Below are 18,350 nucleotides of genomic sequence, written 5' to 3'. Positions count from 1 at the left end.
TTGCCTTGGACCAATTTGTCACCAACTGCCAATTCTCCTCCAATCCTGTTTAAAGCCCTGACTGGTCCGGCTCTTTTTACTTCAAGCCATGGTTACTACAGCCACCTCCCTCACAGCCTCCCAGACCCACTCTCTCCCCCACTAGAATTTATTAGGCATGAGCTAGCGAGAGAAATCCGACAGCAGGACCACATGAGCTCCTCACCACCCCCAGAGCCCAACAGGCTGGGACTCCAAGCCTGATCTTCAGAGGCACTACAACCCTCGTTTCCCCTGCGCCTCTCCACTCTTCCCACCTTCAGCTTTTTCTTATGAAAGGGCCCAACCTGTCCCCATTCACTCAGATCCTGCCCCTCACACCCTACTCTCCAGTGAAACCTCCAAGCATTCCAAACCTCTCTTTTCTAAACTCGTGCAGCAGTTTTAGCCTTGCAAAACATGGGCTCAGAAGTCCAACTGCAAGTCCGTCATTATGCAGCCAACTGACTTCAAACAAGTCAGTGCACCCCCCCACACCCTACGCCTCAGTTTCTTCACCTGTAAAAAGGAGATAACAGTACCCACCTTAGAGGTGTTTGTCAGGCTGGCATAAAACCAAACTTGCAACTCACTCAGGATAACCAACATAAGCAACACTGGATATCAGGACATGATGTGGCACTTTACACACCATATGGAATGTACACATTAGTCTTCCATTTTAAAGTAAATTAATACATCACCACTTTCTAAATGTTTTGTGTGTATCAGTGAAGCAGATGTTAATTTCTTGAGCAGAGCCTCAGAGTGTGGTCCACAACTGTTACTGACCCTCGAAAAGAAAGTTGCAAAAACTGCAAGAGCTTAGAAACTTTCACAGCAATTTGACATTGCCACTACATTCAAGCTGTATTTTTCTAGTAAGTCATTTTAATCTATCAGTCTGCAACAGATTGAAAATTAATTAAAAAAAAAAGAAGAAGAACTGGTCCCTCACTATAGCTTTTTTGAGAAGCACTGTTCTAGAGGGGACAGAAGCAGACTTCTATTTCTTTTCTACACCCCCATATCACCTAGCACAGTGGGAGGTATATATCAAGTACTAAGTAAATGAAAATATAATTTCAAAAACATTTTGATTGTTTAATAAGAACTTAAAAGCAAATCCCATGTGAGTAGTCAAAATGTAAATAGTATATCCAACTCATAAACTTTTTTTCAAGAGGGAGCTGCCATTTAATCTAAAACTGACCAAGGAGTAAGAACAGCTCTGACCCCAAAAATATTTTCCATACTGCCTAGTAACACAGCATTGTGTGAACCTTTAAAAAAAAAAAAAAAAAAAAAAAAAAAAGAGCAATGTCAATATTAACCTTCCTCACAGAACTCAGGAGAAAGGTAAATTATTTAGCAATGCCTTGGACATAATTTTGATAGAGCCCCCATACCTTTATGTAAATCCATGTCTTAGCAAAAAATCCCATCTGACACTTCAGACAAAATACATTTTTATTAGTTCTTCACTGCTGCCAATGCCTTAAATGGTCCTAATCTCAACAACCTCATTAGATTAATCTATGAATGAAATGGCTGGAAACGGAAAGCAGCAAATTCTACCAAATTTTAATTGACAACAAGGCAGCATGTGCATAGCTGAGCTGTTGCACACTGGATGTGGGCTGAAGGCTAAGTTTGTTCCTGCTGAGGAAAATCTTTGCACATTAAAACTGACTCTGAAAATGCCTGTAGAAAACTCAAGATAAACAGGGAGCCCCATAAAAGTCCTGCCTCCACACCTCTCTCAGAGGCAGCAATCTAGAACACTATGCATAAAGTGTCACTTTCCTGAGGACCTCAATCCCCTGGCCCCAGGGCCAAGTCAGTCTTGCTCAGCAATATCCCTGGTCTCTCCAACAGTTTTAAGTTCTACTTCTCTCTCAATGTCCCCCAAAATCTACAGACATGTTTAAGCTTATAGATTCAATATACTCTCACCTTACTGAACTATTTGCAGTTCACCTGAAGATCATGTCCTATTTCCCATCTCTCTGCCTTTGCTTATACCATCTGCCCAGAAGGCCTTGTCACCTGGAAAACACCCCCATCCCTGAAGACTTTTCTAATCCCACCAAAAAACTGACCCCTCTCTCATTTGTTCCCAACACCCCACTGAAATGTGCAATGACTTCACCATCTGGTGAACAGGAGTGTCAGTCCTCCAGTCAAAGTCCCTCAAGGGCAAGAAGCATGTCTTATACATCCTGGCATCCCCATGCCCCATACCAGGCTTCTAATAACCATTGGCTAATAATGACCATCTGGTTACCAGATCCTGTCACCACACATTTAACTTTTACCATATACCAGACTCTCTCCTGGCATCTAGTGATCAGTGGGGAATAAAAGGGACCTGGTCCCTGCTTCACAGAACTCGTACTGGTTGGAAGAAAGAGCAGATAAATCAAACAAAAACCTTGCTGAGTGCTGAGGAGAAAGCAGCACTTCACGGGGATAAAGTGAATAAGGCAACCAAGCAGCAGGAAGCACCCATGCAAAGGTCCTGGAGAGAGAAAATGCTCAGCTAAGAGACCACCAATATAGCTGGAACCTCACCCAATGTTATCTCTCCCCTTTGGCCACATCACCCCATCCTCATCTCCCCAACAAGTACCCTCCTCAGAGCTCCTGCTAACAGGATCCAGGATCTACAAGTCCTGAAGACTTCCATCGCTGCCTGCTTCTCCATCTCTCTGCACGCTCAACAGGTAATCATAGTCAGGATTTGAAATATCTATGCACATATCGCCCCAAATCCACATTTCCAGCTTCCACTACTATACACTCCAACCTTGAATCCAGAGAGGCATCTCGGATCCAACACATTTAGAAAGGATCTTGCTCTCTCCATCCCCACCTTCATCACCTTGGAAAAAAATTAAGCTCTTTTGTTCCCTACAGCATGTTGGCTTTAGGACCACCATCAATCTTCCTACGCAACTATGTGAGCCAGTGGCTCTCCAGGTCCAAGCCCTCTGTGATTCCCAAGAACTTCCCAATGACAGATCTGTGTGAGGCCAAATTGTCTTCAGATCTTTCAATCAAAACAACATATTGTAACAGAATGAATGAAGAAGTAGATGTGAGGGGTGCCTGGGTGGCTCAGTGAGTTAAAGCCTCTGCCTTCGGCTCAGGTCATGATCCCAGGGTATTAGGATCGAGCCATCGGGTTCTCTGCTCAGTGGGGAGCCTGCTTCCTCCTCTCTCTCTCTGCCTGCCTCTCTGCCTACTTGTGATCTGTCAAATAAATAAGTAAAATCTTTAAAAAAAAAAAAAAAAGTAGATGTGAGAATCTAGACATTAAAGAGATTTACAAAAATGTAAAACAATGCTACGTTTTCACTAAATTTTGTTTCTTAAAAGTTATTGTTCATAAAAATTTTTTTTTAAGATTTTATTCTTTTATTTGTCAGAGAGAGAGAGAGAGAGAGAGCAAGGGGACCAGCAAGCAGAAGGAGAAGCAGGCTCCCCACAGAGTAGGGAGCCGGATGTAGGACTTGATCTCAGGACTCTGGGATGATGACCTGAATGGAAGAAAGACCCTTAGCCGACTAAGCCACCCAGGCATCCAAAAAAAAAAAAACCACTTTAACAAGAAACTGGTTTATTACCATTAAATGGATACAAATTTCTAAAGTTTTTCAGCCTTAATTTCTAATAAAGTAAATATTAAGATATAATTGACACAAACAAAAGCTCTACGGGATCCTCAATAATGTTTACAACTGTTTAGGGGCCCTGAAATTAGAAAGTTTGGGAACCACTGGCCTCAGCTAAAAATGTTGGTATATTCTTGTACTCATCTCTTTCTTCTTTCTCTCTTACCCCACACATCCACTTTATCAATTCTGCCACCCAAATAATCTTTCTTTTTTTTTTTTTTTTTAAGATTTTATTTATTTATTTGACAGAGAGAGATCACAAGCAGGCAGAGAGGCAGGCAGAGAGAGAGGAGGAAGCAGTTTCCCTGCTGAGCAGAGAGCCCGATGCGGGGCTCGATCCCAGGACACTGAGATCATGACCTGAGCCGAAGGCAGCGGCTTAACCCACTGAGCCACCCAGGCGCCCCAAATAATCTTTCTCTTAAATCCTCTCTTTCTTCCCAAGCCCTTGTTGGCTCAAAAACAGGCTCCTGAAAGATACCCACATCAAATCTCAGAACCTGTAAATGTTATCTTGTTTTGGAAAAGGGTCTTGGCAGTTGTAATTCAGTTAAAGATCTTGAGAGGCGATGATCCTGTACTACCCAGGTAGGCCCTAACTTCAGTAACAAGTGTCTGTATAAGGCATACCCCAGGGGGGACACAGGTGAAGACAGAGGTGAAAATCAGACTGAGAGGGCCCCAAAGAAGCCAAGGAACACCTGGAGCAGAAAGAGGCTGGAAGCAGAAGGAGGGGGTTCTCCCCTAGGGTCCCCCAGTGAGTGTAACCCTACCAACACTGCTTGTGGACTTGCTGTGAGAGAATAAGATTCCATTGTTTTAAGCCACGTGATTTGTGGAAACTCATTATGGCAGCCGCAAGAAACTAATACATCCACCCTCAGGCATGGAATGTCTGGGACCCAACCTAGGCTGACTCTTCACCTCAGTATGACCTTCAGAGTCACTGTCCCCTCACACTGCAAACATGAGTCACCTTAAATCTCACTCCTTGAACTTCACACCCTGGAATGACCTCACCAGCTCCATTATAATATCCAAATGCCTCAACTAGGCCTACAAAGGCCCCCATAACTCGGTCCCACCTTTCTTTCCCACTCCAGCCCAGCTCCCTGCTGCATAATCCACACCATGCCTCAGGCCCACGGCCCAGAGCACATCCCACATTCCTTCTGGCCTTTTGCACAAGCTGCTCCCTCTTCCCCAAAATTAATTTTCTTCCACATCCTCAGCCCCATCCACTCCTACACATCCTTCAAGTCCCAGACTCAAAAATCACCTCCTCTTTCAGGTCCTGTCAAAAAAATGGGTCACTCCCTCCTGTTTCCACAGCACTTTGTACATTCCTCTCAAAGAATATCTGAAACATTGTATTCCTTATTTACAAGTCTATCACTTCCTCTAGACCAGGGTTTCTCAACCTTGGCATTACTGACATTTGAGGCCAGATAATCCTTTCATGGGGTTGGGGGAGCGCCCTGTTCAGAATACTGAAGAATGTCAGAAACATTCCTGGTTTCTACCTACTAGATGCCAGGGTCAGGTCAGCTTATATGTGCACATATGTGCATATACACAGTCAAGCAACTCAAATTTCTGAAAATATTGCTAGTGTCCCTAAATGAAAGGGGGGAATCATCCCTAAATGAAAACCACCACTCTATATTGAAGTCTTTTGGGGGCCCAGGACCAATGCTCCTACCATTTGTTTATTGTCACATTTACTCACAAAAGAAATTTTGGGTCCTAGGTTTGGTTCAGGTGCTATGCTCAAAGCCAGAGACACAGAAAAGTTTTAAAAGAAAAAAAAAAATTTTAAGGGGCACCTGGGTGGCTCAGTTAAGCCCCTGCCCTCAGCTCAAGTCATGATCCCAGGGTCCTGGGATCGAATCCCACACTGGGCTCCCTGTTCAGTGCGGAGTCTGCTTCTCCCTCTCCCTCTGCTGCTCTCCCTGTTTGTGCTTATGAGCATGCATATTCTCTGTCAAATAAATGAATTTTAAAAATAAAAATAAATTTTAAAAGTTTCAGGCCCTTTCCTCATGAAGCCACAGCTGGCAAAGGGCCTACAAGGTGTTCAACAATACTGGCTGAATGACTCAATTAGTTTGGCAAAGGGGCACCTGGGTGGCTCAGTGGGTTAAAGCCTCTGCCTTCGGCTCAGGTCATGATCCCACATTCCTGGGATTGAGCCCCACATCGGGCTCTCTGCTCAGCAAGGAGCCTGCTTCATCCTCTCTCTCTCTGCCTGCCTCTCTGCCTACTTGTGATCTCTGTCTGTCAAATAAGTAAATGAAAATCTTAAAAATAAAATTAAAAAAAAAATTAGTTTGGCAAATACATACACTCATATATATGTATATACACATACATAAATATACACATATACACACATATATATATATGTATGTATATCTATAGTAATATTTCCCTCAAAACATGGAAAATAAAACCCAAGGGCTAAAACTCTTCTCCTCGGGGCTATAGCATTTCATAACTAAGGGGGAGGGTTCATTTATACAGAACACAACATGTAAGTATTGCTCCCTGGAAGTAAGTAACTGGTACAACTTGTCTATTTGTATCTCCCAAGAGAGCTACACATAAATAAAGGAGCATCTCAACCAAGAAAATTAAAACTAGATGGGATCGATCCCGAACACACAGAGCCCACAAAGGCCAATGCCAGAGCTATCTGCACCAGGGGCCACAGAGCTAGAAACCTTCCACCAAAACACCCGAAGACAAGAGTGCCTGAGCTTCCACAGTATTCTTCCCTCTGCCCAGGAGACCCCATTCAAGATTCTGGCAAGCTGAAAGATCAAATGGTGAGCTAAACAATCCCCAGCTCTCACAGAGACACTGGGTGCCCCAAAGTGCAGAGAAATTCTCACTGCCAGGATGAAGCGAGAGTGTTTACCAGAAGCAGTGGCTGTGTACAGAGGGGAGGCCAAGTAAAGTTGCAAGAACAAATCAGGGCACAGAAGTGCTTGGCCCAGATCTGCCTAACAAGTCACTTTAACCTCTCTGGGACTCCATTTCCTTTTGTAGTAAATGAGAACAATCCATCTTTAAGTTGCCTTCTGCTCTAAACATTCCTGGTTTCCCCCAAACCTAGTACAGACCCACAGAATCTTCCTCTCCAAACAGGTTAAGGGTCTTCCTTTCTTCCCACTTCAACCCTTCCTGACAGAAATGGAAATAAAGCCATTTCCATTTCCTCTAAGCTTCTTTTTTAAAGATTTTGTTTATTTATTTTTTTGACAGAGAAGGAGAACATAAACTGGGGGAGGGGCAGAGGAAGAGGGTGAGCAGACTCCCCACTGAGCAGGGAGCCTGATGTAGTCTAGTACTCAATCCCAAGACCCCGGGATCATGACCTGAGCTGAAGGGAGGCGCTTAACTGACTGAGCCACCCAGGTACCCTTCTCTAAGCTTCTGATAGGCACTGGGCAGAATTTACTGCATAACAGACAAGATAAAAGTGCTCTCTGTCTCTCACTGTATATCCATCAAACCAGAGAATAGGAGAGTCCTGAAATGTACATTCTCTGGAAAGGGGGGGGGGGGGCTCAAGTTGTGATGACTTCAGATGCCAATATATACATGAAAAGTACCATAACAGGGGTGCCTGTTAAATTACAATAATTATTTAAATAAATAAAATCTTTTAAAAAGAAAATTACCATGAAAACATCAGAATGCTTTCAGTTACAGGAAATTGACAACTGGTCCAAAATGGCTCAACTATGTGGACATCTACTGTTTACTTCATGAGTCCAGGGAGAGGTGGTCCTAAGGTCAGTTCAGAAGCTTAATTTCCATAAAGCCCTTCAACTCCCTCCTCTTGTATTAGCTTTTCATTTACAGGCTTGTTGTCTCATAGGCACAAGATAGATGCCCTATAGCTCCAACGACAATATCCTCTAATTACTTTTCCAAAGATAGAAAACTAAGGAGCTATCAGGGCATTAAGAGACAGCATTCTCCCCCTGTGCCTGCACTTTCTTCAGTAAGAAAAAATTCTTTAGAAGTCCTAAGGTAGATTTCCACTAAATCTCTTTAGCCAGAATGAAGTCATCTGCTCACTGCTAGCCAAAAGAAAAGTTAGGTAAGTGAAAGTTTGTCTGGCTTTGAAAAAAATTTTTTGTGGTTAGCAGGTAGGGGAATCCTGGGATAAGAATGGTAGTCAAGTAGTCAACTAAGTGGTGCATACAACTATACCCAGCTGTGTGGTGGTAAATGTTTAACAACCAGCTTTAAAATTTAAAAAAATAAAAATAAAAAAGAAAGAAAAGAGAAGAAAAGAAAAAGAATCTAATCTGTAGCATGTTGCATTTCCTTGGTGTAAATGCTCCCATTATGCCACAGCTCAAGATACCAAAATGATACGAAGCAGCGGACAAAATTCTCCAAATCTTAAAAATCAGAAGGTAAACACCTGCTCTAGCACACTGCTGAATTTATACCTCACATTTGGTAACAATTTAAGGTTACCACACTCCTTCACATTCAAAGCAAATCTAGATGATTAGGTATTCTTCCCAACTCCTAGGCAAGGAAAAGGACACAGCACCCCAAATCACACAGTGCAAGTGGCAGTGCTGGAATGCTCAGGTAACAGCCCTCACCCCAACAGCCAGGGTCAGGTCGTGCATGTCTGTCCCTACACCCTACCAGATCCCTCTATCTGCTAATCAGCTAACGGGGTTCTAGCATAGTTTGGAACCAACAACAACTCAACCAGAATTACCTAATAATTATTCTTAAAGCTATTCCCTCCAATGACAATAGTAGTGCACAAGTATTTTTACAGCTTTAATAAAGATTAGTACAAAAAGAAAACAATCAGCCCTAATCCCATCCTTGAGAGATAACAATTGTTTGCATGTGGTTGATAAACCCTCCAGATTATGTAGGCTATATTTTTTTAGGTAAAAATCACGCTATTTTGTAATATAATGACATTTTCATCATGTAGATTTTCCTAAACAAAGAAATCGGAATTAAGAGGACAGTATAATGAACTTTGTCACCATCACCAGCTTCCGTTATTATCTAAAGACAATTAAAAGTGCTTCCATGATCTCTGCCTGGAAGGTGTAGGAGGTAGGCACCTCCCTCTACACTGCCCTTGGACTTCTTCCCTCCACGTGGGTTGCCCCACTCAGACTCTGAGGTCAGCTCTTCTCCAGGCTCAGAGCACACTGCTAAAGAGAACCCCGAATCGTGTTCATTCTTGCCGACCCCTCCAACTTCTCTACTCCCTGCCTCGTCTGTCAAGAAGCCTTACAAGCGGGGTTCAGAACTGCAGTCAGAACTGCAGAATACATCGCGATTCTTAAGAGTTTCCACTTGCACTTACTCCATCCTACTTCTGCTTCAGTCTCACGTGTATGCACACCACCCCCTCCTTCCCCCCAACCCCACAAGAGGCACAGGCTGAACAAAGATCTAGGATTCTGTTCGCCCTCTCCTACGTAGTGCTCCCCCAACACAGTTTGCCTTCCATACTTCACTCTGTGGTCCTCGAACTTCCTAAAGCATCACATTTCATCACCCCAATTGCCAGCCTAAGTGAAAAACCCAAGAGGTTAACAGACAGTGGCTATACCGAAAATTAACAGCTTTACATGAGTCCCCAAAGAGCCCAGTTGAAAGCCCAGGCGACAGTCAAACAGTAAACTCCACTGCCCTGAACAAGTCCAAAATCATCCTCACAGGACAAAGCAAGACCTGCTCCCCAAAGCCCTATTTTAGACAAGTGCACACAGAAGGGAGCTGTGGATATTTCAAGGGCAAGGCAGGGCATTCTACTCAGCTATAAACCATGAACAGCTGAGAGAAAACAAGCCTATTCTGGGAACCATGGTTATGAGAACAGAACTTGAGGGGGGAAAGTAGCTAAACTCATCCACACTATTTTGTACCAAAAAGAACTAATACTTCAAATGGTATATTTGTCTAAAGATTTTAATACACCAAATAGTGGGAAGCGGGTAGGAAATACAGGAGAGTCTGGTTTACAACATTTTCTAAAGATAACCAAAACCATTGTTCTCAAACTTTACATATTTAGGAATCACCTGAAAAGCTTGTTTAAAATGCAAATTCCTCGGCCTCCTTCCCAGAAATTCTGACTCAGCAAGTCTGAGGTGGGCCATTAAATCTGCAGGCTTAACAAGCATCTTTGACAATTCTGCTGCAGGTGTTAGCAGACCCTGAGAAATGACAGCCACTTTTGTTTCTACTCCTCGGCCACAAAGTTTAGGTAGCAATACCTCTGCGAGCAGTAGAGAGAAGCCTCTGACCCAGCGTGTCCGACACTGATTCTGGCCTAAGAGTCCCATGAGACAAAAGTTAAACATACAGATGTAAATATACAGAAGATCCTCCCAGAACACTGGTATTCAGGGAGGTCTATGATGGGCCCAGGAGCCAGCCAACTAATCTCCGGAGGAAGCTTTTCCCCTTTCTCTTCTGGTCCCCCAGGCAACTAGTCAACCTGTCCTTTCTTCCCAGGCAACTTTATCAACAAACATCCTCCTTCTCAAAGATTTTAAAGAAACAATTTTCTCAAAGATTACAAAGAATCAAATTTTCACTTCCCCTCACCCCACCTCCCCAGCTGACTCTAAAATAACCTTTTAATGTGTTTTAAGAGTTTTACATGCTAACAAGAAAACTAACAGGCTTTGCCAAAATGAAGCACTGGGGCAGTCAGATGTTAAAAATACAACTGCTCATTAAGAGTTCTTTCTGCATTTTATTAATTTCTGCAAGAACTATTTGCTGAGCTACTAGCCTAATCCCAGGCACAAAGCGCTCAAAACTGTGACTACCACAGACAAGCCCCCCCTCATGCAGTTTACATTCTAGTGTGTGGAAAGCCATGGAGAAAATCAACAACCATTTCAGTGACCAGCACTGCCAAAACCCATTAACACAAGATAATGAGCTAGCAAGGATGAGGAAAGATGGGTTACAAGGAAGGCTTCCTTGAGACAGAGTCTCTAAGAGCTAAAGGACAGGAAAACGACAAGGGTAGTCAGGGACAGGAACAGACACCGAAGAGCTGAGCCTCCTGGAAAGGGAGAGCAGTGGCCACTGGTCCTACCACAGAGCCAGGAGGGGAATAAGCAACAAGTCTGCAAGGAATCAAAAAAGCCCAGAGGCCAACTCTCAAAGACAGGGTCTTACGGATATGATATCCAAAGAGAAGTCCTGGGACTCCTTAACAAGGGAGGGGTTATCCCAGTAGTAGTCATCTGAACAGAGCACTCTGTGTGCCAGACGTGGTTCAAATCTTGTTTTATCTTTCCAGCAACCCCAATGTGGTAGGAACAAATATGAACCCCATTCCACAAGTGAGATCTGAGTCAAAAAGGCAGTAAGTGATGAAGCCAGAACTCAAAGCCAGGTGGTCTGGCTATAGGTGGTGGTTGTAGAAGTGGACAAGGCCGAGATGTAGAGCCCTGATGGCCTAGGTAAGGAATCTGTTATTCCAAGGGTAATAGAAAGCCATTAGAGGGGGACCGAGGCTTCCTAACTCCCTCCCTTTGAGCCAAGAGGGCACAACTTCTGGGAAAAGCCCCGCACACCCTGGCTGAGTTGGCTGTTAAACCAAACTACTGCAAATTCAGCCATATACAGATGCCTAGACCTGCCCTACCTAGATCAGGCAGAACTCTCTAGCCTCTGCAGAACTGGATGCCTTCTTTCTAGGTCAGGGTCTTTAAAGTGGGGCCCTGGACCAGCAACCATCAGATCACCAGGCATCTTGTTAGAGATGCAAATTATGGGGCCCTGGCTCAAAACTACTGAATCTGAAAAACCATGTTTTTAACAAGCTCTACAAGTGATTTGGATAGGTCAAGTTTGAGAACACCTGTTCTGGGTTATCCCCATGCAGACAAGACCACCACTACTCCACCCACCTTCTCCAACCCCCCACCAACCCCCTTCCACTACTTTCCCAAGGTTTACTGGACTTGTCCTTGGGCAGCCTCTGAGCTCCACACCCAGCCTTCTATCCCCTCTACTGGTGGGACTCTATCTAAAGTTCTTGATGCCTGGAAATCTCACATATTGGCCCAAACTATTTTTCTAGGTAATTTGAGTTCCTGAAAATATTTATTATTCAGCTGTTTAGGTCTTTTTTTTTTTTTAATATTTATTTGAGGGAGAGAGAGAGTGAGAGAGAGCATGAGAGGGAGGAGCAGACTCCCCATGGAGCTGGGAGCCCGATGTGGGACTCCATCCTGGGACTCCATCCTGGAACTCCGGGATCATGACCTGAGGCAAAGGCAGTCCTTTAACCAAATGAGCCACCCAGGTGCCCCTGGGCCTCTTCTACCCCAGGGTAAAATCCTCTTCCTTCCTACTTCTAGGGTTTAACTTTCAGCCTTGTAACCTCCCAAGGTTGGATGTCAAGGATAATTTTTTTTTTTAAGATTTTATTTATTTATTTGACAGAGAGAGATCACAAGTAGACGGAGAGGCAGGCAGAGAGAGAGAGAGAGAGAGGGAAGCAGGCTTCCTGCTGAGCAGAGAGCCCGATGCGGGCCTCGATCCCAGGACCCTGAGATCATGACCTGAGCCGAAGGCAGCGGCTTAACCCACTGAGCCACCCAGGCGCCCTCAAGGATAATTTCTGCCTTAACCTAGACTTTCCCCTACACCCTTCAATCATCAGATTTCCTCTTTTTATTCATTCATTCATTCCCACTTTCATTCATACATTCCAACAAGTATTCACACCCTTAGCATCCCAGGAATGAAATACACGAGGTGGCAGGTACTTTAGTGATGCCTAAAAACAGCACTCATCCCTGCTCTCACAAAACGGACCCTTTAGTGTGGGATGGTGGCATGCAAATAAACACAAAATTACAAATTATATGGTTATACTAGAAAGGTCTCTGAGAAGGTCGTTGGGCTGAGACTGACGGATGAAGAGACAGGCCCTGACAGCATCTGGGTGTTGAATCCATGCCAGACTCTACTCAGTCTAAATGCTTTACATGTACCATTCATGCGATGTTCCAATAGCCCAACAGAACTACAAGAAGGGATACTGAGGGATGGGGAGAATAAAGAATATGTAAACAGGAGAGCCAAGTTTCAAACCCAGGCAGACCCAGATCCAGAGCTACCCACCTCACCACAGGCTAAGGTGAGAAGAGTGGGGTGAAATGGTGGGGGTAGGGGTGGATAGGCAAGCAAGTATCCAGGCAGACAAATCGGCAGGTATACAAGCCCACGGGCAGAGAAAAGTCAGGCTGAAGGAGAAAGGAAGTCAAGCATATTAGTGAAACTGGGGAGCAGTGGACGGATTAGAAATGTGGGAATTGGACAAGATATCCTGAAACATGTATTATGGAGTATAAGCGGAAATCAACAGGAGCCTGGGTGGCTCAGTTGTTAAGCATCTGTCTTCAGCTCAGGTCATGATCCCAGGGTCCTGGGATCCAGCCCTGAGTCAGGCTCCCTGCTCTGCAGGGACCCTGCTTCTCCCTCTCCCACTCCCCCTGCTTGTGTTCCCTCTCTGTCAAATAAATAAATAAAATCTTGGGAAAAAAAAAAGGGGGGGGGATCAAGGTGACTCTCAGTTTTCTGATTCCTTTTCAAGGCTTAAAAGTCAGAAAACAAAGTATTATAACACAATATATTTTTTTTAAAAAAGTGCTGTGGAGTGCTGATGTACAGGCAAGCTCTCAAAAGAATATAGTCAATCGGTCAAGCAGGTTAAATCTTCCAACTCACCCAACCCCCCCCTTCTCCATAAGGGATCTTCATTCCTGGGTTCCAGCCCATCTTCCAGGAAATGTTTTCCAGAACACCACTTGCACTGGTTAACAATAATAAGAGTCACACCTATAGTAATAAGAATAGCTTCCACCAGGATGAGGGTTTTTCTCACACAAATGCAATGAATTTCAAACCAGGGTTCTCAAAATTTTTTGAATAGAACAACTATACTAATTTACAAATGAGAAGTTATGCAAGTTGCCCAAGGCCACACAACTGCAAAGATGCTGAACCAGAATCCAAATCCAGGTCTGCCCAATATCGAAGCCCATACTTCCTCCATTAAATCAGCATTTCCCCTTATGTGGGATAAAGATCTCTAATGGAACACAACAAGTTTTAAATGCTCAGGTAAACTTTTTTTTTTTTTTAAGATTTTTTATTTATTTATTTGACAGACAGAGATCACAAGTAGGCAGAGAGGCAGGCAGAGAAAGGAGGAAGCAGGCTCCCTGCCAAGCAGAAAGTCCGATGTGGGACTTGATCCCAGGACCCTGGGACCATGACCTGAGCGGAAGGCAGAGGCCTTAACCCACTGAGCCACCCAGGCGCTCCACAGGTAAACTTTTTAAAGTTTTAATAGTTATAGTCTGGTTTTATTACGTGTAACCCTATGTGCATGTAATATCAGCTAGATAAAAATTTAATACATACATAGGCACAACGGGATTCTAACTTTTGCATTACTTCTTTATATGTGAATCATGACTTCATGTGTATTGCTGCCTAGGAAACAAAGTTTCTTAAAAGTTAAAGAAAACGTGAGAATAAAAGTACAGGTGATCCAGGGATAGGGTAGAACTCTTGAAGCAGTTCATAAATAACTGAAGCTTGTGAAACACTGCTCACCACACCACCACCCAAGAACAGCCAAACACCTGTTCCATATTGTACTCAAATTTGGCTACAGTCACACATAACTCTGACTCTACTCCAGAGGATGAAATACTGGCTGCCTTGGGGGAAAGGGCATAATAGCAGAACAACACGATTTAGCATAAGTCTTCTTAACACAGTATTGGTTTGGACATAAATACTGGTTCCGTGGTCCAAATCCTCTGCTTCTTTATCACACACTTTGATTAAGTCAGGTAAAGCTTTCTTGGGCCTCAGTTTCCCTTTGTTAAAAGAAAGTTACATAAAATGGGCTCTAAGGTTACTTCAGTTTTAGCATTCCATAAAATGTTGCAAAATCCTAAAATCCAAAGTTATTTTTTCCAATCGGAGAGGCCCCAACCCTCAATGAGCACTGACCTGAGGAAATAACGCTAAATAAGCCTACACGGCATCTCAGACGACCATCCCGAAAACTAGGGAGGTGCTTTTAATTACACTTCCCTCTGGAAAATGTGGCAAGACCGTAAAAGATGAGGAAGATGAGCCAATCAGTATCCTTGCCCCCACCAAAAGTTTTAAAAATTCCTGACACTAATTTTTAAGTTACTAGCTTTGTTACAGTTGGTCCTTAGTGTCTGCTCTTTCTAGTCCTTAACAATTCACTTTCATCTGGGTGGGATTAGCCCAGAGAGAAATAGGTGGAGAAGAAATCTGCAAGATCTCCTCAATCCATCCTCATGTTAAGCCTCAACTGGGAACCACCTGTAAAACCAGCTTCAATCTGAATTACTCCATGGATGCTCAAACATGTTTATGTGCTTAAGCCTCTAAAAGGAATTGCCACTCCTAAATTTTTAGAAACGTTAACAGAAGTTTAACCAAAACTATTACTGAAATAGATACCTTTATCAAAAAGGAAGTCTTAAGGACCCCTCCTGCCTTCTTTACAAAACCCTTTCTGTGATATCGCTAGGCCTCCAAACTTTTAATAGAGGGTTTTTAGATCCCCATAAAGAAGTTGTGCAATGCGCTCACTTAGCTTTTTTTGCTGAAGAAAATAGAGAATGGGTGGCCTGCAGCTGGCAAACTCAGAAAGCACAGCTGGGTAGCAGGTGATCTTTTAAAAAAAAAAAAAAAAAAAGGCAAATCCCTGGGCAAATTGTGTAGCCAAGGGTGATCATTATAACTGGAGAGTTGTTACATAATTACTTCTTAACTACTGACAAAAACATAAATGGCTATAAAATGCCATGGTTACTCTAGACATTGAAGCTAGTGTACCTAAGGCAAGAGTCAAGCTTTCTCCAATTTCATTCAAAGAAAAAAGCAATCTCGGGACTTACTACCCTTCCAAGGTAACCCGTCTGCTTTTCCATATACAAAACAGCCTCCAGCAATTAAACCAATCGCCTCTAGGGACGAAAATCAGGCTCCCCTTAATATCGATTTTTTTTTAAGAGAAAAGGGGATACAGAAAGAAGTACGTTCAAAGAGCTAAATATTTGTTCACCTCTATAAAAACAACTTCCACTCCAAACTGGAAAATTTTAAAAGAAAAGGTCTCCCCCTCACCCCGCCCCCCCCCCCGTCTCTGCTCAGCTGGCGCAAAACGTAAGACCTGTGTCGGATGCACTGCATTCCAGCATTTTTCAAAAAGTTTACGAGGATTTACCGAAGCAGCGGGGAAAAAAATAAAGCCAGCAGAAGCGGGGGAGAGCGAGCAAGAGGTTTTCGGCAAAGAGGCACCCGGTGAAGCACCCGGCGGCGCCGTGCAAGGCCCGGTAACGGGGAAGCGACTCGGCACCCGGAGAGCGAGCACCCCTGTGGAGCTCAGAGACTGACAGCCGCTGGGTCTCCGCCGCCGGGGGTCCCCTAGCCCCCCAGCCCGGTCACCGCCGCCTGGCCCCCTCCCGAATCCCCCCCCCCCCCCGCAGCGCCGGCGATGCCCGCTGGGCCAACTTGGCCCCGGGTCAGCGCTGCGGAGCGCGGCCCCAGTTGCCGGTGAGGCCGCCGGCGCCCTTACCTCTTTCTGCTTGGGGTCCTGCGGGTAGACGTCGGGCGGCCCGAGCCGGGGGCGTTTCAGCGGTCTCTGCTCATAGCTGAGAAGCCCGAAGGCGGCCATGATCTCTCATGTTAACCGGCGAAATGAATGAGAGTTGGAGCTGGAGCAGCCGCCTCTGAGCACCAGGGAGCAGCACTTTGCAGACAGACTCCCTCTCTCCCCCTCCTCGCTCGCTCACTGTGGCGCTGCAGGCTGGAATAAAGCAGGTTGGATGCTGCCGCTGCCCGGCACGCAGACACGCACTGATGGGGGCAGTCTTCGTCGGGCACCCAGCTGCGCTTCGGCCCCGGGACGCACCGCTCGGGCGGCGACGGCGGAGGAGCTGGAGGTCCGCCTGGGTCTCCCGCGGCGCCAGCCTCCCGGTTCCCCCCAACCACCACCACCAGCCCTGTCCCCAGGGGGAGGAGCAGCTGATGGAAACGTGTGACTTTTTTCACCAATAGACCCAAACCCACCCCAGCCGGACAGAGGGTGGGGGAGGGGTACTGGGGGGGAAAAAACTTTTCTTGGCGCCTAGGCGGGTGGCTCAAGTGCTCACCCAAGGTGAGGGTGGCCCTCCAGCCCCGGGAAGAGACTGCGGAGAAGCCCGCCCCCGCCCCTCTTCCACAGCAGGGATCCTTCCCGCGCCGCCACGCGCCCCGCAGACCCCGCCACCTGGGCGCGGATCCGGCCGGGGCGGAGAGAGAGAGGCCTGGAGGGGTGAGGAAGGCAGGGATGCGGACTGGAAGAAGCGGCCGGTGTCTCCTAGACGCCTGCCGGGCTCCGGTGGCGCATCCAAGGCTCTGGTCCCCTCGGCGGCTCCGGGCAGGCGCTGAGGCGCGCTGCCGGCGGTCGCGGCGGCTGGAGGGGGCCGTGCTCACGGTGGCGCGGGGCCGATTTAACCCTTTGCTACCCCTCCAGGGGCTAAGGAAAAGGGGGGAGGAGGGCTGGCTGCGAGCGCCGACGGGGGTAGTCGGCCCGCGGACGTCTCGGACTCCTCCAGCCCGCCACCTCCCCCCTGGCCGCAGCTCCTCCTCCCACCCCACCCCCAACAGTTTACCTGTTGGTCCCGGGCTAGTGGGTAGGGGCCGGCGGCGGCGGCGGCACTCGGGCGGCCACAGCCTCCATGATTCGGGCTGGGATGGGGGGGAGGTGGGGGGGATTGGATTGGATTTTATATGTGAGGTATCAGTCTCGTCCAGGCGAGCTCCGGGGACACCGCGAAGTTTGCCACTGTCTGGGGGCGGCGGGCGACACCGGCTCGCCGCCGCCGGCGTTCTCGCCCCCACGGCCCGCGAGCGCGAGCTTCCGAGTTGGCGGACGGCGGCGCGACGGCCGCACTGAGCATGCCCAGCTCGGCGGCCGGACCGCGGAGGAGTTGGCTGCGAGCGCGCTCCGATCCGCCTCTCCGGGTTTTCGCAGCCGCAGAGCGCGCAGCCCGCGGGCCCCGGCGCCGGGGTTAGTCCCGGGGTGAAACTGGGCTAGGGAGGGGGCGTCCACTGGACCCCTCTCCCGGCCGCGGGCCGCGCTGTCCGCCTCGACCTCTCTTCGGGGTCGCTGTCCCCGTGGCCTGGGCCGGAAACCTCACCTGTGCCGGGCGTGTGGAGGGAGGGAGGCGATCCTCCAGGGGAGACCTTGGTCATCCAACCCGCCTGTGCTCCCCGCTCGCTTCGGGGCGTGGGCACCGAGATGCTGGGCCACCTGCCGCGAGCACTGCGAGACCGGAGCCGCGGGGGCGGGCCTGGCCTGTCCCGAGGGACCCGGCGGGAGGCGCGCCCGGGAGGATGGGCCGGCACTTGTCCAAGAATGATGGCTGCCATTTATGGAGCCCTCCCTTCGTGCCAGGATCTCGACAGTTTAAAGGTCTCCGATCCTTAAAAAATAAATAAATAAATAAACCTTACACGTTTTGCCGTACCCTTTTTATAGATGGAGAAATTGAGTCGGCTCAGTGAGGCCCGGTG

General features: G+C 46.7%; 1 protein-coding gene across 7 annotated transcripts in view; it reads right to left on the bottom strand.

Moving 5' to 3' along the window:
• MED12L (mediator complex subunit 12L) overlaps positions 1-18,130 on the bottom strand; it is a 333,058-nt gene extending 314,928 nt beyond the window's left edge. For 6 of the 7 annotated variants that reach the window (XM_047727948.1, XM_047727968.1, XM_047727983.1 and 3 more), the window contains exons 1-2: positions 17,447-17,732; positions 16,369-16,592 (exon numbers count right to left, since the gene is read on the bottom strand). In XM_047727948.1, coding sequence (XP_047583904.1) covers positions 16,369-16,467 — 99 coding nt within the window. In that variant the 5' untranslated portion in view covers positions 16,468-16,592; positions 17,447-17,732. Of the gene's footprint in view, positions 1-16,368; positions 16,593-17,446; positions 17,733-17,974 lie in introns of those variants that run through there. The other variant, XM_047727957.1, reaches the window with a different exon arrangement.
• Positions 18,131-18,350: the final 220 nt, after the last annotated feature.

The sequence above is a fragment of the Lutra lutra genome, chromosome 1 (genome assembly GCF_902655055.1).
Source record: "Lutra lutra chromosome 1, mLutLut1.2, whole genome shotgun sequence".
Lineage (NCBI taxonomy): Eukaryota > Metazoa > Chordata > Mammalia > Carnivora > Mustelidae > Lutra > Lutra lutra.
This window is presented reverse-complemented; position numbering and strand designations above follow the sequence as displayed.